Below are 18,142 nucleotides of genomic sequence, written 5' to 3'. Positions count from 1 at the left end.
CCAGCCCTAACAAAACTCTACCATCTGGTGAGCAAGATGTATGAGACAGGCGAAATACCCTCAGACTTCAAGAAGAATATAATAATTCCAATCCCAAAGAAAGCAGGTGTTGACATATGTGAAAATTACCGAACTATCAGTTTAATAAGTCACTGCTGCAAAATACTAACGCGAATTCCTTACAGACAAATGGAAAAACTGGTAGAAGTCGACCTCGGGGAAGATCAGTTTGGATTCCATAGAAATGTTGGAACACGTGAGGCAATACTGACCTTACGCCCTATCTTAGAAGAAAGATTAAGGAAAGGCAAACCTACGTTTCTAGCATTTGTAGACTTAGAGAAAGCTTTTGACAACGTTAACTGGAATACTCTCTTTCAAATTCTGAAGTTGGCAGGGGTAAAATACAGGGAGCAAAAGGCTATTTACAATTTGTACAGAAACCAGATGGCAGTTATAAGAGTCGAGGGACATTAAAGAGAAGCAGTGGTTGGGAAGGGAGTGAGACAGGATTGTAGTCTCTCCCCGATGTTATTAAATCTGTATATTGAGCAAGCAGTGAAGGAAACAAAAGAAAAATTCGGAGTAGTTATTAAAATCCATGGAGAAGAAATAAAAACTTTGAGGTTCGCCGATGACATTGTAATTCTGTCAGAGACAGCAAAGGAGTTGGAAGAGCAGTTGAACGGAATGGACAGTGTCTTAAAAGGAGGATATAAGATAAACATCAACAAAAGCAAAACGAGGATCATGGAATGGAGTCGAATTAAGTCGGGTGATGCTGAGGGAATTAGATTAGGAAATGAGACACTTAAAGTAGTAAAGGAGTTTTGCTATTTGGGGAGCAAAATAACTGATGATGGTCGAAGTAGAGAAGATATAAAATGTAGACTGGCAATGGCAAGGAAAGCGTTTCTGAAGAGGAGGAGTTTGTTAACATCGATTATAGATTTAAGTGTCAGGAAGTCGTTTCTGAAAGTATTTGTATGGAGTGTAGCCATGTATGGAAGTGAAACATGGATGATAAATAGTTTGGACAAGAAGAGAATAGAAGCTTTCGAAATGTGGTGCTACAGAAGAATGCAGAAGATTAGATGGGTAGATCACGTAACTAATGAGGTATTGAATATAATAGGAGAGAAGAGGAGTTTGTGGCACAACTTGACAAGAAGAAGGGACTGGTTGGTAGGACATGTTCTGAGGCGTCAAGGGATCACAAATTTAGCATTGGAGGGCAGCGTGGAGGGTAAAAATCGTAGAGGGAGACCAAGGGATGAATACACTAAGCAGATTCAGAAGGATGTAGGTTGCAGTAAGTACTGGGAGATGAAGAAGCTTGCAGAGGATAGGGTATCATGAAGAGCTGCATCAAACCAGTCTCAGGACTGAAGACCACAACAACAACAACATACCGAACCTTACACATTGACTGCTACTCACGTAATTATCTTACAACGAAACTTTTACTATGCATCAAAATGCCACTACAGCTCCACGGCATCCACTGAAGGAACCTACAATGAAAAGTAAACACTAACTATGAAAGTAGTCGAGCTGACACTATGCTGACAGGTTGAGGAAAAGTTTTCACAAAAACATTATTTACAACTCCTTTTTGTTGCTACATCAAGCTCAAGATTAGTGACATGGTAACTGCTACAGTTTAATAAGTGTGTACTTGGAAGACATTTGATTCAGCAGTTCAAGAACATATCCAGGAAACCCTTAGGCAGAATTCTGATTACCCTAATGCACAATGAGTTCTCTTTTACATGCATATTACGAGAGGGATAACTTAATGCAAGAATATACTTATACATGCATTCTTCTTTAACTTACTGAAACATATGTTTTTGATGTGCTGCTTGGACAGATGCCAGAACTCTGTCCAACTTTGCTTGCTTCACATGTCCAAATGTTGCCTTCTCAACCACTTTCCCATCTCGGAAATAAGTGTCAGTGGCATAGCCCAGCTGTCCCTTTATATGGTAACTTCTTGTTGGTCTACTCAAATGAAATTTCTGAGCTGCTTGTGCTCCTTTATTTATACCAATAACTGCAAATGAGAAATTATCAATTATAATCTATTCCAATATTTGATACTGCAATTTATTAAATTGTGGCATAATAAACAAGTAATTGCCTTACAGAGCTCTGTAAAACAATAAATGCTAAATATAGTATCTGGTTGTTAACTCTATTTTTCTTCTGTTATTACCACCTCTAATAATGCTACTAACACTACCTACTATTATTGCTGCTGATACAGCACCATTATTTTCAATAGACATTACTACATGCTCTAATGAGCGTTTCTGCCTATTAAAATGGTGTACAGAACCAGAGTTTGAACCAGGATCTCTTCCTTGCACGAATAACACAACATTCTGGGGGCAATAGGTGATTTAGCATATTGATGAATGAATTGGCCTATAGCAGCAATATTGGTCCCAATTTTGACTCCATTAACAGATACTGGAATGACGATTTTGCAGCAAACATAGAGAAATTACACAGCAGATCACCAGAAACTGGCAGACATTGAAGAAAGAAAATGTTAACTAAGGCAGCTAAGGGAGGAAAAGAAAGCGAGGGATGGGAAAAACAATACTTCGCTCACATGTACACTATTAGTATGACTGCTGCTGCATTTCAGCACTGGTATCAATGACAATACAAGGTCTGTTAGAAAACTATCTGACCGCTGGCCAGGGGAGAAAAAAAACTGGCTTACCTGGAGTGTTGGACAACTAATCACCCTCAAAATACCTCTTTTGGGACTTCACACACTTCTCTCAGTGATGCCGCCATTGTTGGAAGGGTGCCGAAAAAACGTCTTTTGGAATGGAGTTGATCTTGGCTTTCATTGCTGCCATAAAGTCCTCTCATCTGAAACTGTGTTTCTTTCAATGGCATCTTGAGTTTGGGGAACATCCAGAAGTTGCAGGAGGCGATATCATTACAGTAAGGAGCCTGTTGAGGCACAGAAATCTGGTTTTTTGCCAAAAAAGTCTGAATCAAGTGCAAGATAACGTGTTGCATTTCATGACGTAGGTGCCAAGTCCGGTCTTTTGGGCTGCACAGCATCACCTAGGCGATGGAGGACGTCCCTGTGGTTGTCTTTGGTGATTGTTTGACCCTGTGGTGCGTACTCATGGTGTAACAGGCTGTTGGAGTGAAAGAAAGCAGTCAGCATCGCTTCGACATAATTGGTGGACCTCCTTTGGTCTTTGTGATGAGGAATGTTTCCACTGTGACGATTGGGATTTGGTTTCTGGAGCATACCTGTACACCAAGGACTCATCATATAGTGATTATGGTGTGAACGAAATCAAGGTCGCTGTTTGTAGAGTCCAGCATTTACTGTGAGACTTCAACACAAAGTTGCTTTTGCTCCACCGTCAGCAGCTTAGGAACAAATTTCACCAACACTCTCTTCATGGGTAAATCTTTGGTCTTAACAGATTGTGTCAAGAAAGCACTGACACCAACCTCTTCCGTAATTTCCCTGATATGCACATGACAGTCTCACATCACTACCATGTTCACCTTGAAAGAGTGACTTGGTCATTTCGGCAAGTTGATGACCAACTGGACCATGGCTTGTTCTCCACCGATGTCCAGCTGTCTTTAAACTGCTACCTCATTCAACTGCTGCTTGCCAGCATTTGACGCTATCAGCAGGCAGGAGGAAATTCACACTCACATGAAGCTGATACTTTTCCAGCAGACCTCGTTTGTGGTTTCGGACCTGTACGTAAAGGATCAGCAAACTTCTGTCTCGTTTATTTTCCTATCGCCATCTTGTCGCAACTATATCATGAGTTGTTACCTTGACTCCTTCCATTATTTATGCTTCCCCAAATACTTTACATTGCCATACTACTATAAGCTTTTTTGAGACACTTAAATCATTTACAGTGGATTCAATGTAGACCTTTTCAGCTATCATCTGGACTGTGTTTTTCTGGTACGCCGAGTTTCAGCCATTGATAAGTATAATTATGTTACTGATAAACATTACAGTTTTTATAAGTGTCCTTTTAAGTCACTGGAACATATTTTATTTCAGTTGAGGATAAGAGTGGAACAAGTACAAATCATTGTTGATTCCATATTATGTTCTCCCATCCTGAGTTTACATCTATCACTATGGCAGCATTTGTCAATGTGGATTTTTTCTTTCAGTAATTGCAGTTTATACACCATACCTTAGTTTGCAAAGCACAATTTTATGGTCTATACAATCAAAAGCCTCAGCAAGACTACTGAATATGCTAACAGAATAGTTTTTGTGGTTTACCTCTGCCAGAAATTCATTTGCAAGACCATTCAAATGAGTAACGTGTCAATGGTAGATCTAGGTGTCCTGTACAGGATGGACAAGGACCAGGGAGTACTCAGCATGTTATACCAGTCCCTCTAACCAACAAGTTTGAGGTGCTCTCTCCCACTGAAACTCATCCAAGAGGACTCACTTCATCTTTTTTGGGGAAACCTGTTTTGTCCAGTGTCCATTAATCACCAGCAGTTCCAATGTGAATGATGGTACCCCTTACTGACTACTGAATATGCTAACAGAATAGTTTTTGTGGTTTACCTCTGCCAGAAATTCATTTGCAAGACCATTCAAATGAGTAACGTGTCAATGGTAGATCTAGGTGTCCTGTACAGGATGGACAAGGACCAGGGAGTACTCAGCATGTTATACCAGTCCCTCTAACCAACAAGTTTGAGGTGCTCTCTCCCACTGAAACTCATCCAAGAGGACTCACTTCATCTTTTTTGGGGAAACCTGTTTTGTCCAGTGTCCATTAATCACCAGCAGTTCCAATGTACAGTGAATGATGGTACCCCTTACGGAAATGGCAGGTAGGAACAGGAACTGATACCAGGTGCACTCAGTGTGTAAGCCTGGGGCCTTATTCAACATGTTGAAAAGGCTATTCCAGCAGCCACTGTTGGAACAGGGTGAAACCAATTACAGATTGTGGCACATCTTGGAACAAATTATGCCTGTCATCTGAGCTTTGAGCTCATACTTGTGTCATTCCAATGACTGACAGAGAAGGTTGAGAAGATCACCGTTGTGCATAGAGTTTCAATGAAGCTCACAATTTGCAGCATTGTCCCCCGAATTGATTTTGGCTCTTTGGTTATGAGTCGAGTAGAAGGACTGCACTAGAGACTTCGAAGATTTTGTGACAAGCTAGGCTGTGACTTCCTGTACTTTTGGTTGAGAACTATAGGATCCCATAAATGGGTCAGGTGTGTACTACACATCAGAGTCTGCTACTCAAGTAGCTGACTGTGTATAAAGTGCACACAAGGGGTTTTCACATTTGGCAACTATCCATCCAATCCAGATAACGATAGCTGTTGGAAACCCAGAAGTATCAGTATAAGATCAAAAGAAACGCCTCCTACAGGTGAGAGTATTAAAATCCTAATGGTAAACTGCCAAAGCATTCCCAATAAAATTCCAGAGTTTCAAGTGCTCACGAAATGTAGTGAAGCTCACATAATACTAGGTACAGAAAGTTGGTTGAAACCTGAAACCGATAGCAATGCGATTTTTGGGAAAAATTTAAGTGCATATTGAAAGGATAGCCAGTGGTGTATTTGCCACTGCAGACAAGAAACTCACATCCATCAAGATAGAAATTTAAGATGCATGTGATATTGTTTGGGCAAGACTTGGTATCAGGGGTGGGCATAAAATAATAATCTGATTCTTCTATTGCCCACCAGACTCATATCCTGATGTAAATAAAAACTTCAGAGAAAACCTCAGTTCACTTGTCTAAGTTCTTCCACCATACGTAATCATTGGTGGCGACTTTTAATGATTCAAAAGTCAACTGAGAAAATTACAGTCTTGTTAGAAGTGGGTGTGATAAGAAATCCTGTAAAATGTTACCAAACGCCTTCTCTGAGAGAACAAATAATTTGGAACTCTGTGGTGTCACCGCCAGACACCACACTTGCTAGGTGATAGCCTTTAAATCGGCCGTGGTCCGTTAGTATACGTCAGACCCGTGTGTCGCCACTATCAGTGATTGCAGACCGAGCGCCGCCACACGGTAGGTCTAGAGAGACTTCCTAGTACTCGCCCCAGTTGTACAACCGACTTTGATAGCGAAGGTTCACTGACAAAATACGCTCTCATTTGCCGAGACGATAGTTTAACATAGCCTTCAGCTACGTCATTTGCTACGACCTAGCAAGGCGCCATTATCAGTTACTATTGATATTATGAATCATGTACCGTCAAGACCGACGTTCTTCATTAACGGATTAAAGTTAAGTATTCCACCAGCTATGTCCGTTTTTCTAAATTCTAATTTCCTTGTCCTGTTCCAGACCTCAAGCCAGCCTGCGTGAGCTAAAACGCGTGCCTTTCGGCCTCCTTCTAGTAACACGGTGTTGGCTCTCCTGCCAACCAAAACAAACTCCACACATGATGAAAATACATTGGACCTAAAGGTAAAATACAGACCTGAGCTCTTTGAAGATGTCCACACTGAAACTGATATTAGTGACCATGATATAGTTGTGCTAACAATGATTACCAAAGCAAAAAGGACAATTAATCCAAGCAGAAAGATATATTTGCTCAGTAAACAACATAAAAAATCAGTAGTGTCACATCTCAATGGGGAACTTGAAACTTTCAGCACAAGGCAGAAGCATGTAGAGGAACTACAGCTATGCACTGGATAGATATGTACCTAGTAGAAGAGACCATAATGGGAGGAAACTGCTATGGTATATAGTCAGTGTAATGAAACTGGAGATTACTACATAATAGGCATAAAACAAAGCATAGGGCTACAGATAGAGATAGACAGTGAATGAAACACTTTTGGTTCTCAAGAGAGCAATACATGATGCCTTTAGTGACTACCACAGCAGAATACTGGCAAATAGGTTTTCACTGAACCCAAAAAAATTCTGGTTGTATGCAAAGGCTGTTTCCGTACCTATAATGATTTCAGCTTCGGTGCTTTCTACCAGCGCTTGAAGTTCCGGTACTTTTCTAATGCAGCTTCGACAGTTTACAATTACAATACCGATTGCTGCTTGGTCCCCACATGTCCTGACTTTGGTCCACACCCTTTGAGGGTGTTGCCCTTTCTGTACTTGCCCGAGGCCATTTAACCTAAAAAACCGCTCAGTCCACGCCACACAACCTCTGCTACCCCTCCAGCTGCTTGCTGTGTGTAGTGGACTCCTCACCTATCCAGCGGAACCCAAAACCCCACCACCCTATGGCACAAGTCAATGAATCTGCAGCCCACACGGTCGCAGAACCGTCTCAGTGTCTGATTCAGACCCTCCACTCGGCTCTGTACCAAAGGTCCACAGTCAGTCCTGTCGACGATGATGCAGATGGTGAGATCTGCTTTCATCCTGCAAGCGAGACTGGCAGTCTTCGCCAAATCAGATAGCTTCCGGAAGCTAGAGAGGATTTCCTCCGATCCATAGCGACATATATCATTGATACCGACATGAGCGACCACCTGAAGATGGGTGCACCCTGTACCCATCATGGCATCCAGATTATGGTAATAAGTACTCTTCTAAGCTAGACTTTATTTTATCAAGTTTTTTCTTTGTATAGGTAGGCATAGCAAACTTTTTCTTCTTTAGTGGTGACTCACCAATGAGTTCCAGGGACTTGTTCAAATAGTCTACGGAATTGGAACATTCCAGAAAAAATAAATTTAGTAAATAATCGTATTTTATGATGTTTGATATATTACCACATACATGGCATTGCGTACACTAAGACTACACCGCTCTATACTAGATCACTTGGACAACTTAACACTAAAACACAGTACAATATAGAGCACCCATAAGTTTTTTTGCTATGATTATTTCATACACATTTTAATGTAGGGCCGAGGCCTCACTTACGGCCACATTAATGACATGATTTTGGTTTTATCATGTTTAACTTGTAGTAAATGAAAATATAATACTTAATCTTACCTCTCAATAAATTAAGTTTCTTCTGATGTTTTGTACAACATGTAGAACACAAAAAAACAGATTGTGTGTTGCTTAAAGAAAAACACTACATAACTCAACTTCTGCAACACAGATCTTTTCATTAAATGATGACTTCAAACAAGACCAAACAAAAAAATGTTTCTATAGACAATTGAATAGCACATTTCATATTGCTTATTATAATCTATGGTAGGACTGCCTGGTATTCCAAAGGAGCTTAAAATTGCACCCATTACATCAAGGTGGCCATAAGTGGGGTAGTGGCCAAAACTAGAGCCTTGACCCTATGTGAAAATCTCATGTTTTTCTATAGTAAAAAGTGAATGTCGTATAAAATCATACGATTCTTAAGTTATTATTTTTTATATATTTTATTCTCGCGTTAAAATAACATTTAATGAAGTAACGAACAATAAGGGGGTAATGTTGCATAAAAAGGGTAACATAATAAGTTAAGCTTGTTAGAATTACATAGGCCTACCTTAGTATTCATAGCCCAGAAATAGTCTGCTTTTAACCTCACTAGTGTGTACTGCGGTAGTAAAATATTATTTTATACAATAACCTATTGAGATCCCATCCTGAAATTTTGCATGCATGTAGTCAGTTAGACTGGACAACACATACAATTTTTATTAAAAAATCCGAGGGTATGTATTTTGGAAATTTCACAAATGTTTTTAATAGTTTAAAATTTTCAGATTTAGGTCGCATTGTCATGTTACATATCAAGTTGAAGGGAATTTTTAGAGGAAAACAATGGTGCAAGTTTGAGCTCTCAATGTTGTATAGTTTTTGAGCTACACCATTTTAAAACAATCATCGATTTATCAAAAACAGAGGTTTTCTATTTTTAAACCCTTGAAACTCAAAAACCAAAGGTCAGAAAAATTTGAAATTTCAAATGTAAACTAGCGTTAGTGGGTACACTACCTGAAAAAAAATTCATCCAAATCTGGGAGGTCGTGGTTCAAATCATGTAGTACAATTGGTTGATTTGACGAGGAATGACCCATGATAGAAATATGTCAGTCTGCTGAGAATTTTTTTTACACAAGTCTCATATGAATGATTCATAAACTTTTTCAATAAGAAAATTATAATTCTTTGCGTATGTAGAGAACACAGAGAAAACATTTGTCCTTCATAATGATTCTTATTCTTTTTATCCATAAAGTGAAAAAAAAAAAATCACCGACTGTCATTCCATTGCTGGTGTAACCACCAATAAAGACAAATTTATCGAAGACATAATGGGCTAATCCAACAACTTCACAGTACTGTGCAAAAGAATTATAAACGTTCATAACAATGTCTAAACTAATATACACATTCCTCTCACCTAACGACATAATAGTTGGTTCATGTATGTTTTCACTAGGGCTGCTACTACAAATGACCACTGTCCATGGTTAGCAGTGGTATTCTTTGAGTTTACGTATTAAGGAATAAATCAACGTAAATTTTTTATCCTTACCAAACACTCCTGAGGTGTCTTTTCCAAGAATCGTAGCCCATGAGCATCGAACATCTTGTCGTTGATACCGTGGTCCCGTAACGAGTGGGCTATCAGAATATTTCGGAGCCACAGAAACTGATAACGATTTGGTTGGGTCTCCTTCAATATATACATGATTTAGTGGTGGTCGGCTTTCAAGCTTACATAAATCTGTACAGGGAAAGCGAATACATTACAGGATATTGCCAATTGGCTCTGTCTTCGCTGATTATTTCTGGCACTGAATAGTAGACATCCTAGCGCATACAAAGACGGACCTTCACAAATATGTCCAATGAGCGTTTTCCGAACGTTATTTACGCTTACACCAGCATTTTTATACACGCAAATAACTCCGTTCAATAGTTTCCACATTAACTGTGCCTCTGTCAAAACCATGTTAGCAAAGATGGAAAAATAAACTTTCACGAGATGGAAATTTCATTCCACATACAATAACACTCACACAATGGTAACAAATAACAACATGAACAAGTCGCATATAACATAAACAACGACGACTTGTCAAAGAACTATCTTGAAGACATTCTTATCCACGAGTACTCGGTCTCAAGTTTACGGGCGTCTAAAGCTACTTTGCTAGCGAAATGAGGGATGCTCAACTACCGGACCTATCGATAGATGGCTCTAGCGCGTGCCGGCCAAAGATCATATGATTGAGTGTCCGCCATAGAGGTGGGCCCATGGAGGTAAGAATAGAGGGAGACGCCGTGACGTCGCAGCTGCGAAGCTATGTGAAGCCGAGGGTAGCCATCTCAGTCCGACCAAAACATTGCTGCTGTAAGCTTGTGTGCATAGGCTTGTCGCTCGCTTTTGGAAGGATTTTGCGCTATTATGGTGACTTGTGTGGTGTTCGGATGTACGAATCGTTCTGATTGTGATGCGAAATCGAAGGGAATAACATTTCATGTGTAAGTTGTCTCGTTAAGTGTGATTTTACAACTTCATTGTGAATGAACGTGTGCCACATCGGTACTTGTACTATAGCGTGTTTTTCTCCTGTATGATTTTAGATTTCCTAAAAATGAAAGTCGGAAAGCTCTGTGGAAGAATGCCGTGAAGAGGAAGAATTGCCGTGCGTGTAAATGAAGCACTATATGTTCTCAGCATTTCCGAGAAGAGGACATAGACCGAACTTCCCTTTCAACAGTAAGGCTCCGAGAAAATGCTGTACCATCAGTTTTCCCTACACACCCAAAACATTTGCAAAAGGTATGTTAATTCAAAGAATTGAATTCTTAGTTTTCAAGTTCACGTTTCAGTATAATACGTACGTATCGTCGATAATCGAAGTGTTGAGTAACTCACTTTGTCTTCATCATGTACCAAATTAAAAGCTAACACTACATTAACTGGCGTAAAGTATAGGCCTAAACAGGACACTGTGTAGATTTGCCATTCTATGTACCGTCACTTGGGGTGATTTGGAACTACTGGGGTGGAATGGAACACGGCATCCATTTCAACAAATCACCTTTGCTGTGGAGTGATACTTTAGTGTAACTAATGGAAACCACCGTCTAGAGTTACCACAGATATTAGTTGTTCCAGTGATATAAAAATTGTATGTGTCAAAGAGGTATGTGATTTTTAAAAAAATAATGTATTTAAGTGTAAACTTTACCTTTTTTCTAAAACTCTGTAAACAAACTGTTGCACAGCTACTCTGGTAATAATAATACAGTTCTCTGAGATTGGAATGTGGACAACTATCAGTGATGATGTTTGAAAAGTTAGGTTAGGTTTGGTTATGTTATTCATTAGCTGCAGGCATAAATGTAGAAAATCATATTTTGTCAGGGTGAATTGGAACATGCCACAGGTATGCAAAAAGAAGATTGGGCCAGCTGGCTATCAAAAATACAGCGAGACAAGCCTGCAGAAAGCTGTCAGTGATGTCAAGGCATGTAAATTATCACTCAGGAATGCATCCAAAAAATATGGTATACCACTTAGTACACTTTCAAAGAAATTAAATAACAAAAATCCTTTGAAAATAGGTGGACAAACTGTTTTGAGCTTAGAAGAAGAGAAGACATTAGTCAGTGGATTATTTAAATGTGCAGAATGGGGTCAGCCATTAACAACAAGTGAGACAAGGGATATTGTAAAGAGCTACTTGGACCGAAGGGGAAGAGTGGAAAAGAGGTTTGAAGACAACAGTCCTGGATATGAGTGGGTGAAAAATCTGCTTTCACGTCACCACAGTCTTACTGTCCGTTTGACTGGAAATGTAAAGAGAGCTAGAGCTCAAGTGAACAGAGAACTCATAGCAAGCTATTTAGAAAATTTGGAGGAGACTGTGAGAGGTGTTCCACCTAGCCACATAGTCAACTACGATGAGACTAACTTCTCCGATGATCCTGGTGCTATCAGAGCGTTGGTCAAGAGGGGATGTAAACATCCTCATAGAATCATAGACTCATCCAAAACAAGCACATCTGTAATGATAGCTGCTGCAGGAGATGGACATCTTTTGCCACCTTATGTAGTTTACAAGGCCACTCATCTGTATCCAACCTGGACAGGAGGTGGAGTGAATGGTACAGCCTACAACAGAAACCAAAGTGGATGGCTTGACCTCAGTATATTTGAAGATTGGTTTCAGGCAATAGCTTTGCCGTATCTTAGAAGGCTTGAGGGGGTCAACGTTCTGATAGGAGACAATCTCTCAAGCCACATTTCCTTGTTTGTAGTCTCCCAATGTGAGAAGGAGAATATTAAGTTTGTGTTGCTCCCGCCAAATGCAACACGCATTTGCAAGCCTCTACATGTGGCATTCTTTTGCCCAATGAAGATAGCTTGACGAAAAGCTATGACTGATTGGAAGAAAGGCAATAGGGGTGTGCTTCCAAAAAGCGACTTCCCTTAGACATTGAAGGCGACATTTCACTACATGGGTGAGAAAATTCGAGACAATGTTATTGCAGGATTTCGTGCTTCTGGTATCATACCTTTCAATCCAGGAAAAGTTCTTTCTCTCTTACCTGTTAGTAGTTTGGAAAATGAAACAGGTGACCCAATGCAGGTATGGTCTGAAGCCTTTGTGGAACACTTGAAAGATGTTCGTTATGGATCTTAAGTCCCAACCCAAAAAAGCTCATGGTAGAAAACTGGAAGTTCTCCCTGGCAAAAGTGTCATGTCACAGACAGAAATTTCAGACAATATTGGAGAGGACAGCAAGGAGAAGGAAGCTGATGATCCCAAAGTTTTGGAATAGGAAACTATAATATCTGAGGCAACGACTGAAGAGGAATATGGACCTGGACCTTCTGAGGCACCTCCAATGACTCTGACCAAAAGATTTTGTCTTGGTTAAGTTTCCTGTTACAGAGACTAACCATTCAAAATTATATATAGGAAGGATTGAGGCTATGGAGCTGCATGACGACATTCAAGTTAATTTCATGAGGAAAAAAATTAGTGAGAAGCAAGAATACTTTTTTTTCCCTGATGTTGTAGACATGTGTGTGGTGTCAAAAGCACAAGTTGTGATGAAGGTGCGAGGAACTGATTTTCGACGAGGTAGAATGATATTTAAAACTCTTGAAGGCCTTGACATCATGTAATGTAAAGTGTTGTATTAAGTAATGAATGATAGGGTTTTTCTTTTTGTAAAATAATTGCCTTAGATAAGCATTTGTATGCTCAGAGATTTAATGGTTAATAAAGCTGGTCGCTAATATAAAAAATATTAATTGGCAATAATTAATACACAGTTGAGGTAGTATAAATGCATTTTTCTTGGTAAAATCCTTGTTAGATGTGTTTCACATGTTCCAATCCACCTCCCCACATGTTTCAAATGCAACTACAGTTCAAAATATGCAGTGTTCCAAATCACCCCAAGTCTTGGGGTGATTTGGAACACAATTCTGATCAAAATTTGAAGCAGGGTTATGGTACAGCATTTTCATTCATGTAACACATTGCTGTAGGAAGGACTAGAGATGCTGTATTTAAAATTTCAAAATTATAGTACAATATTTTGATATTAATTTTCAGTAAAAATTTCACTTTCTGTACCAATTCACCCCAAGTTACGGTACCGTATTTCAGTAAACATTGGTGGTAATGAACAGTGTTTCCCAGTAGTGTAACGTAACTTAAATGTCCCAGTACGTATTACAAACAAGATGTATTTATGGGGCTTTGGAGGGAGGGTATAGCTAACTTAGTTTTCAGTTTATATTATTTAGCTCTAACTCCGAAAGTAATGGAATACACGTGTGAAGTAAATTATATCAGTTATGTGAATATTTAAGGCTGTAGTTTGTGAACATCTCACTTTGTCTGGTCTACTGTGTTGTACAACATTTTTATTGCACTGTCTTTGCTAGTTAATGGCAGTTATGTTTTAGGAGTAATTGATACAGCTCTAGTTTTACTTATATATGTTGATTTTGGGAGGATTCCTACAGGTCATTTGAATACATTAATTTCACTTTCCACCTGATGAGGTCCTTACACATAGCTTTTGCCCAGTAATGATTCCATGCTGTATATAGAATTGAAGAGGGGAGGTGCTGGAACACTGAAGTGTTTCTGCAGCTACACAGTATGTTATAAAGAGATAATCTGGTTCTCCACATTGTCATGTAGAAACAAATTTATGAAACTCCTTTTTGATGAGCATCAGCCTCTGCACACAAGAGAATATTTGAGAAGAAAATTCAGGTTCGCTGTTTAGATTATGAGACTACTGAAGCTAACAAGTTTGTCTGGTAGGTCCTTAGTATTTAGTGAAGTCACAGAAATTAACACTTGGGCGGTTAAGCACAGCAAATGAACATTTCTTTTGTCTGATGCACTATTCATTGACATTCTCCATTGAAAGATATCATGGATTAAAAAGTTTTGGCAGTACCTTCTTGTTAACATTATCCACTACTGTAGAACATTGAATATGCACCAACCACTAATGCAGAATTAGATATAACACACAATTTTATATTATTAACTGTTGGACCAGTTGTATTGAGAACTTGTTAACTGACAGCACCCATAGCGATACAGTGTGATGGTTAAACAAGACACCCCAGCAGAAATATTTTACATGTTCAAAGTTTATATTTTTTCAATAAGTGTGTATTAATTGTAGCTTCAGACATGGGAGGCATTTCAAGTTGTCTGCTGAACACAACAACGGTTTTTGTTAGAGTAATGAGTATTTTATGAACAAGATAAATAGTTGCTGGAAAAATAGAATTTATATTTCTGGAAAGGACTAAGAATAGGAGTAATTAGGGGGCTCTAAAATGCTGTTCATGACAAAAGACTGTAACACCTTCAACCATCTCTTAAAAACAGTTCTTAATGTTTTCCATCCATTTATTTCATTTAGGGAGACAAGAAGAGAAAGCCACCATTGCGGAAGGAGAGCTCTTCCTTTCCATCTTCAGTTTTGGCTGCCGTCAGCAGAGTGCAGGATGAAGTAGTTCCTGCTCTTGTTCCTGAGTACACTGCAGGACCACCAGAACGTAGTCAGACATCCTCTGAAAGTGAGGAACTGAAGACAAAGTGTGAACACCTCATAAGAAAAACTTATCAGTACAAAAAACAAATTAAAACTCTTCAGCAGTCTAAGCGATGACTTAAGAAGAAAGTGGCTTCTTTGAGTGCTATCATTAAGGTACTGAAAGACAAGCATCTTGTGGATGAAAGTTCACTAAATATACTAGAAAGCATACCTGGAATGCAGAGAGACTTGCTGCAGCGACAAACTGCGAAAGCTGGGGCACAGGCTGTACCTAGGTCATACAGCCCAGAACTGCGCTCCTTTGCCTTAACACTGCATTTTAATTCCCACAGGGCGTATAATTATGTTAGGCGCTGTTTTAATACATGTTTGCCACACCCCAGAACATTAACAAAGTGGTACCAGTGTGTGGGTGGAGCACCTGGCTTCAAATCCGAGGCGTTTAAGGTAATTACGGCAGAAGCTTGTCACCGTGAAACAAAGTTTCCAACTCTATGTAGCTTGGTAGTTGATGAAATTGCCATCAGGCAACATGTAGAATTTGATGGTACATGCTATTACGGTTATGTTGACATAGGGTCATCTGTAGACACAGATAATTTGCCCATTGCCAAAGAAGCATTTGTGCTCATGCTTGTGGCTATTAATGCTTCTTGGAAGCTCCCAGTTGGATATTTCCTGACTGCTGGTATAACTGGTGAGCAAAAAGCCGAGACAGTTAAACAGTGCATTGATCTTGCCAATTCAAGTGGTGTGAAAGTTGTTTCACTCACAAGTGATGGTTCAGCTAGAAATTTGTCAATGGCTAGATGTTTAGGCTGAAATCTCAATTGTGAAACTTTGAAAAGTACTTTTTCAGTTGAAGGGAATGATCATGTAATGTCATTTTTCCTAGACGCTCCACATGTTGAAACTTGTGCGCAACGCTTTAGGAGATAAATTTCTTTGGGATGAGCAAGGTGGTGTCATTTCTTGGCACTTTTTGGAACTGTTACATAAATTACAGGTCAAGGAAGGGCCCCACATAGGCAACAAGATCACTGCCAGTCACCTTCATTTTTTTAAAAATAAAATGGAGAAACTGGCTACTCAGCTGCTTAACAATACTGTGGCAGATGCCATACAGTACTGTTGTGATATGAAACTCCCAGGTTTTGAACAGGCATCTGCAACAGTAAAATTTATACGCATTTTCAACTGTCTCTTTGATGTCTGCAATTCCAGAACACTTTTAAAAAGTGGTTTCAAGCAGGCATTAAATACAGAAAATTTTAGTCCTGTAGAGGGATTTCTTTTAAAGGCACAGAGGTACATCAAGGAACTCACTGTTGGTCCAAATCCTCAAGCAATGAGAGTTGTTGACTCAAATAAAGACAGGGTTTATTGGATTCCAGGTGTGTATATCCAGTGTTTTACACATGTATAGCAAAGTAGTGGGGACACACTCATGCTCCTCTATTGAAGTTTCTGCCTCTTTACAAATGTTCTCAGGACCACTTGGAAATGTTTTTTAGTGCCATCCGAAGTCGTGGTGGTTGGAATAACAACCCCACTGCTCGCCAGTTTGTTGCAGCATACAAGAGGCTACTAATTCATAATGAGATCCGTGGATCAGAAAGAGGGAATTGTATAACTTTGGAAGATATTCCCATTCTTACTTTCAGCAGTTCCAATGTTGAAGATCACATAAATAACACTTCGGAACGGTGGCAGTTACTAAGCACGGAAAATAGTGCAGCGACAACTGACAACGACCACGATTACTTTGCTACTGGAATTTATCTCTCTGAAGTGGCAGTCCATATAGTAGTAAATATAGCTGGATTTGTGGTGCGTCACTTAGAGAAAACCTTAAAATGTGAACCATGTTTATCCATGTTGAGAGGGGATGGTAGCCATGTTGCTTATTCTCTCATTCATAGAAAGAGTAGGGGATGGTTGGTTTTACCATCAAATGATGATGTTGACATCTGTGTGTGTGTGCGCAGAAAGTGTTCAGGTGCTATACTACAGGTAATTCTAAAGTTCCTTTGAAAAATCAGTTTTCCAAATGTGTGTCTGAGGTGCTTAGTGAATTCATATTCAAGCCAGTGTTTGAGTTAGCAGACCACATGAAAAATCAGCATCCCTTGGACAATCATATGATACTGCTGATTAAAGCAATTGCCACACGATACCTCCTGACACGGCAAAAACATGCAGCCAAGAGAATAAGTGATACATTGCATGAAAATAAAATCAGGACAACCTGTACAAAACTGGTACTCTTTAAAGGTCAGTAACTGATATTTGTACACAGAGGTCTAGTGTGTGAGGCATCTTGTATAAAGCACTCATTATATTGAGGCAAACTGGAAATGTAACCTTATTGTAATTAATAAATGATGCACATTCTTCCTTTTCCGTTATGTCTATGTTGTTATAACCAGCTACAAAATGTTTGTGATGTCTGTATCTTAAAACTATTAGTATTAGCATATTCAGTGTATCTATGAAAATTTGTTCCTGGTGTGTAATGGAGTCAGACAATTATAATTTTATGTGTGTGTGTGTGTGTGTGTGTGTGTGTGTGTGTGTGTGTGTGTGTGTGTGTGTGTGTAATACCTTTCAAATATATCTTCCTCAAACCAACATTTGGAACGACATTATATGTAGTGTTTCCAAGTGATTGATACTCCACCATACCAGTATGCTGTACTGGTTCTGCAATAGCTTGTGATCTGTGTGCTTCCAAATGGGACATACATTTCTTTTTGAAATATTTAGCCATTGAAACTTCCTGGCAGATTAACACTGTGTGCCCGACCGAGACTCGAACTCGGGACCTTTGCCCTTCGCGAAGGGCAAAGGTCCCGAGTTCGAGTCTCGGTCGGGCACACAGTTTTAATCTGCCAGGAAGTTTCATATCAGCGCACACTCCGCTGCAGAGTGAAAATCTCATTCTATTTAGCCATTGTTTGGCAGAGTATTCTGTAGTATGTTCTAGCCAGTGTTGTTAATTAAGTTTCCACAAGTGACAACATATTAATGAGATTAGATTAGATTAATACTAGTTCCATGGATCATGAATACGATATTTCGTAATGATGTGGAACGAGTCGAATTTTCCAATACATGACATAAT

General features: G+C 39.4%; 1 protein-coding gene and 1 long non-coding RNA gene across 3 annotated transcripts in view; one reads left to right on the top strand and one right to left on the bottom strand.

The window, feature by feature from the left end:
- LOC126236815 (pseudouridylate synthase TRUB2, mitochondrial) overlaps positions 1-10,135 on the bottom strand; it is a 29,399-nt gene extending 19,264 nt beyond the window's left edge. The window contains exons 1-3 of one of the 2 annotated variants that reach the window (XM_049946410.1): positions 9,984-10,135; positions 9,497-9,688; positions 1,840-2,056 (exon numbers count right to left, since the gene is read on the bottom strand). In XM_049946410.1, the coding sequence (XP_049802367.1) occupies positions 1,840-2,056; positions 9,497-9,688; positions 9,984-10,026 (452 nt within the window). In that variant the 5' untranslated portion in view covers positions 10,027-10,135. Of the gene's footprint in view, positions 1-1,839; positions 2,057-9,496; positions 9,689-9,795 lie in introns of both variants that reach the window. The other variant, XM_049946409.1, reaches the window with a different exon arrangement.
- Positions 10,136-10,310: 175 nt separating this feature from the next.
- LOC126234553 (uncharacterized) lies at positions 10,311-17,498 on the top strand. The gene is made up of 3 exons (XR_007544748.1): positions 10,311-10,449; positions 10,552-10,750; positions 14,884-17,498. It is a non-coding gene; the product is annotated as an uncharacterized LOC126234553 (long non-coding RNA).
- The last annotated feature ends 644 nt before the right edge of the window (positions 17,499-18,142 follow it).

Source organism: Schistocerca nitens, chromosome 2, assembly GCF_023898315.1.
Source record: "Schistocerca nitens isolate TAMUIC-IGC-003100 chromosome 2, iqSchNite1.1, whole genome shotgun sequence".
Classification (NCBI taxonomy): Eukaryota; Metazoa; Arthropoda; class Insecta; order Orthoptera; family Acrididae; genus Schistocerca; species Schistocerca nitens.
Note: the sequence above shows the minus strand (reverse complement) of the source record. Positions and strands in the feature narration are given on the sequence as shown.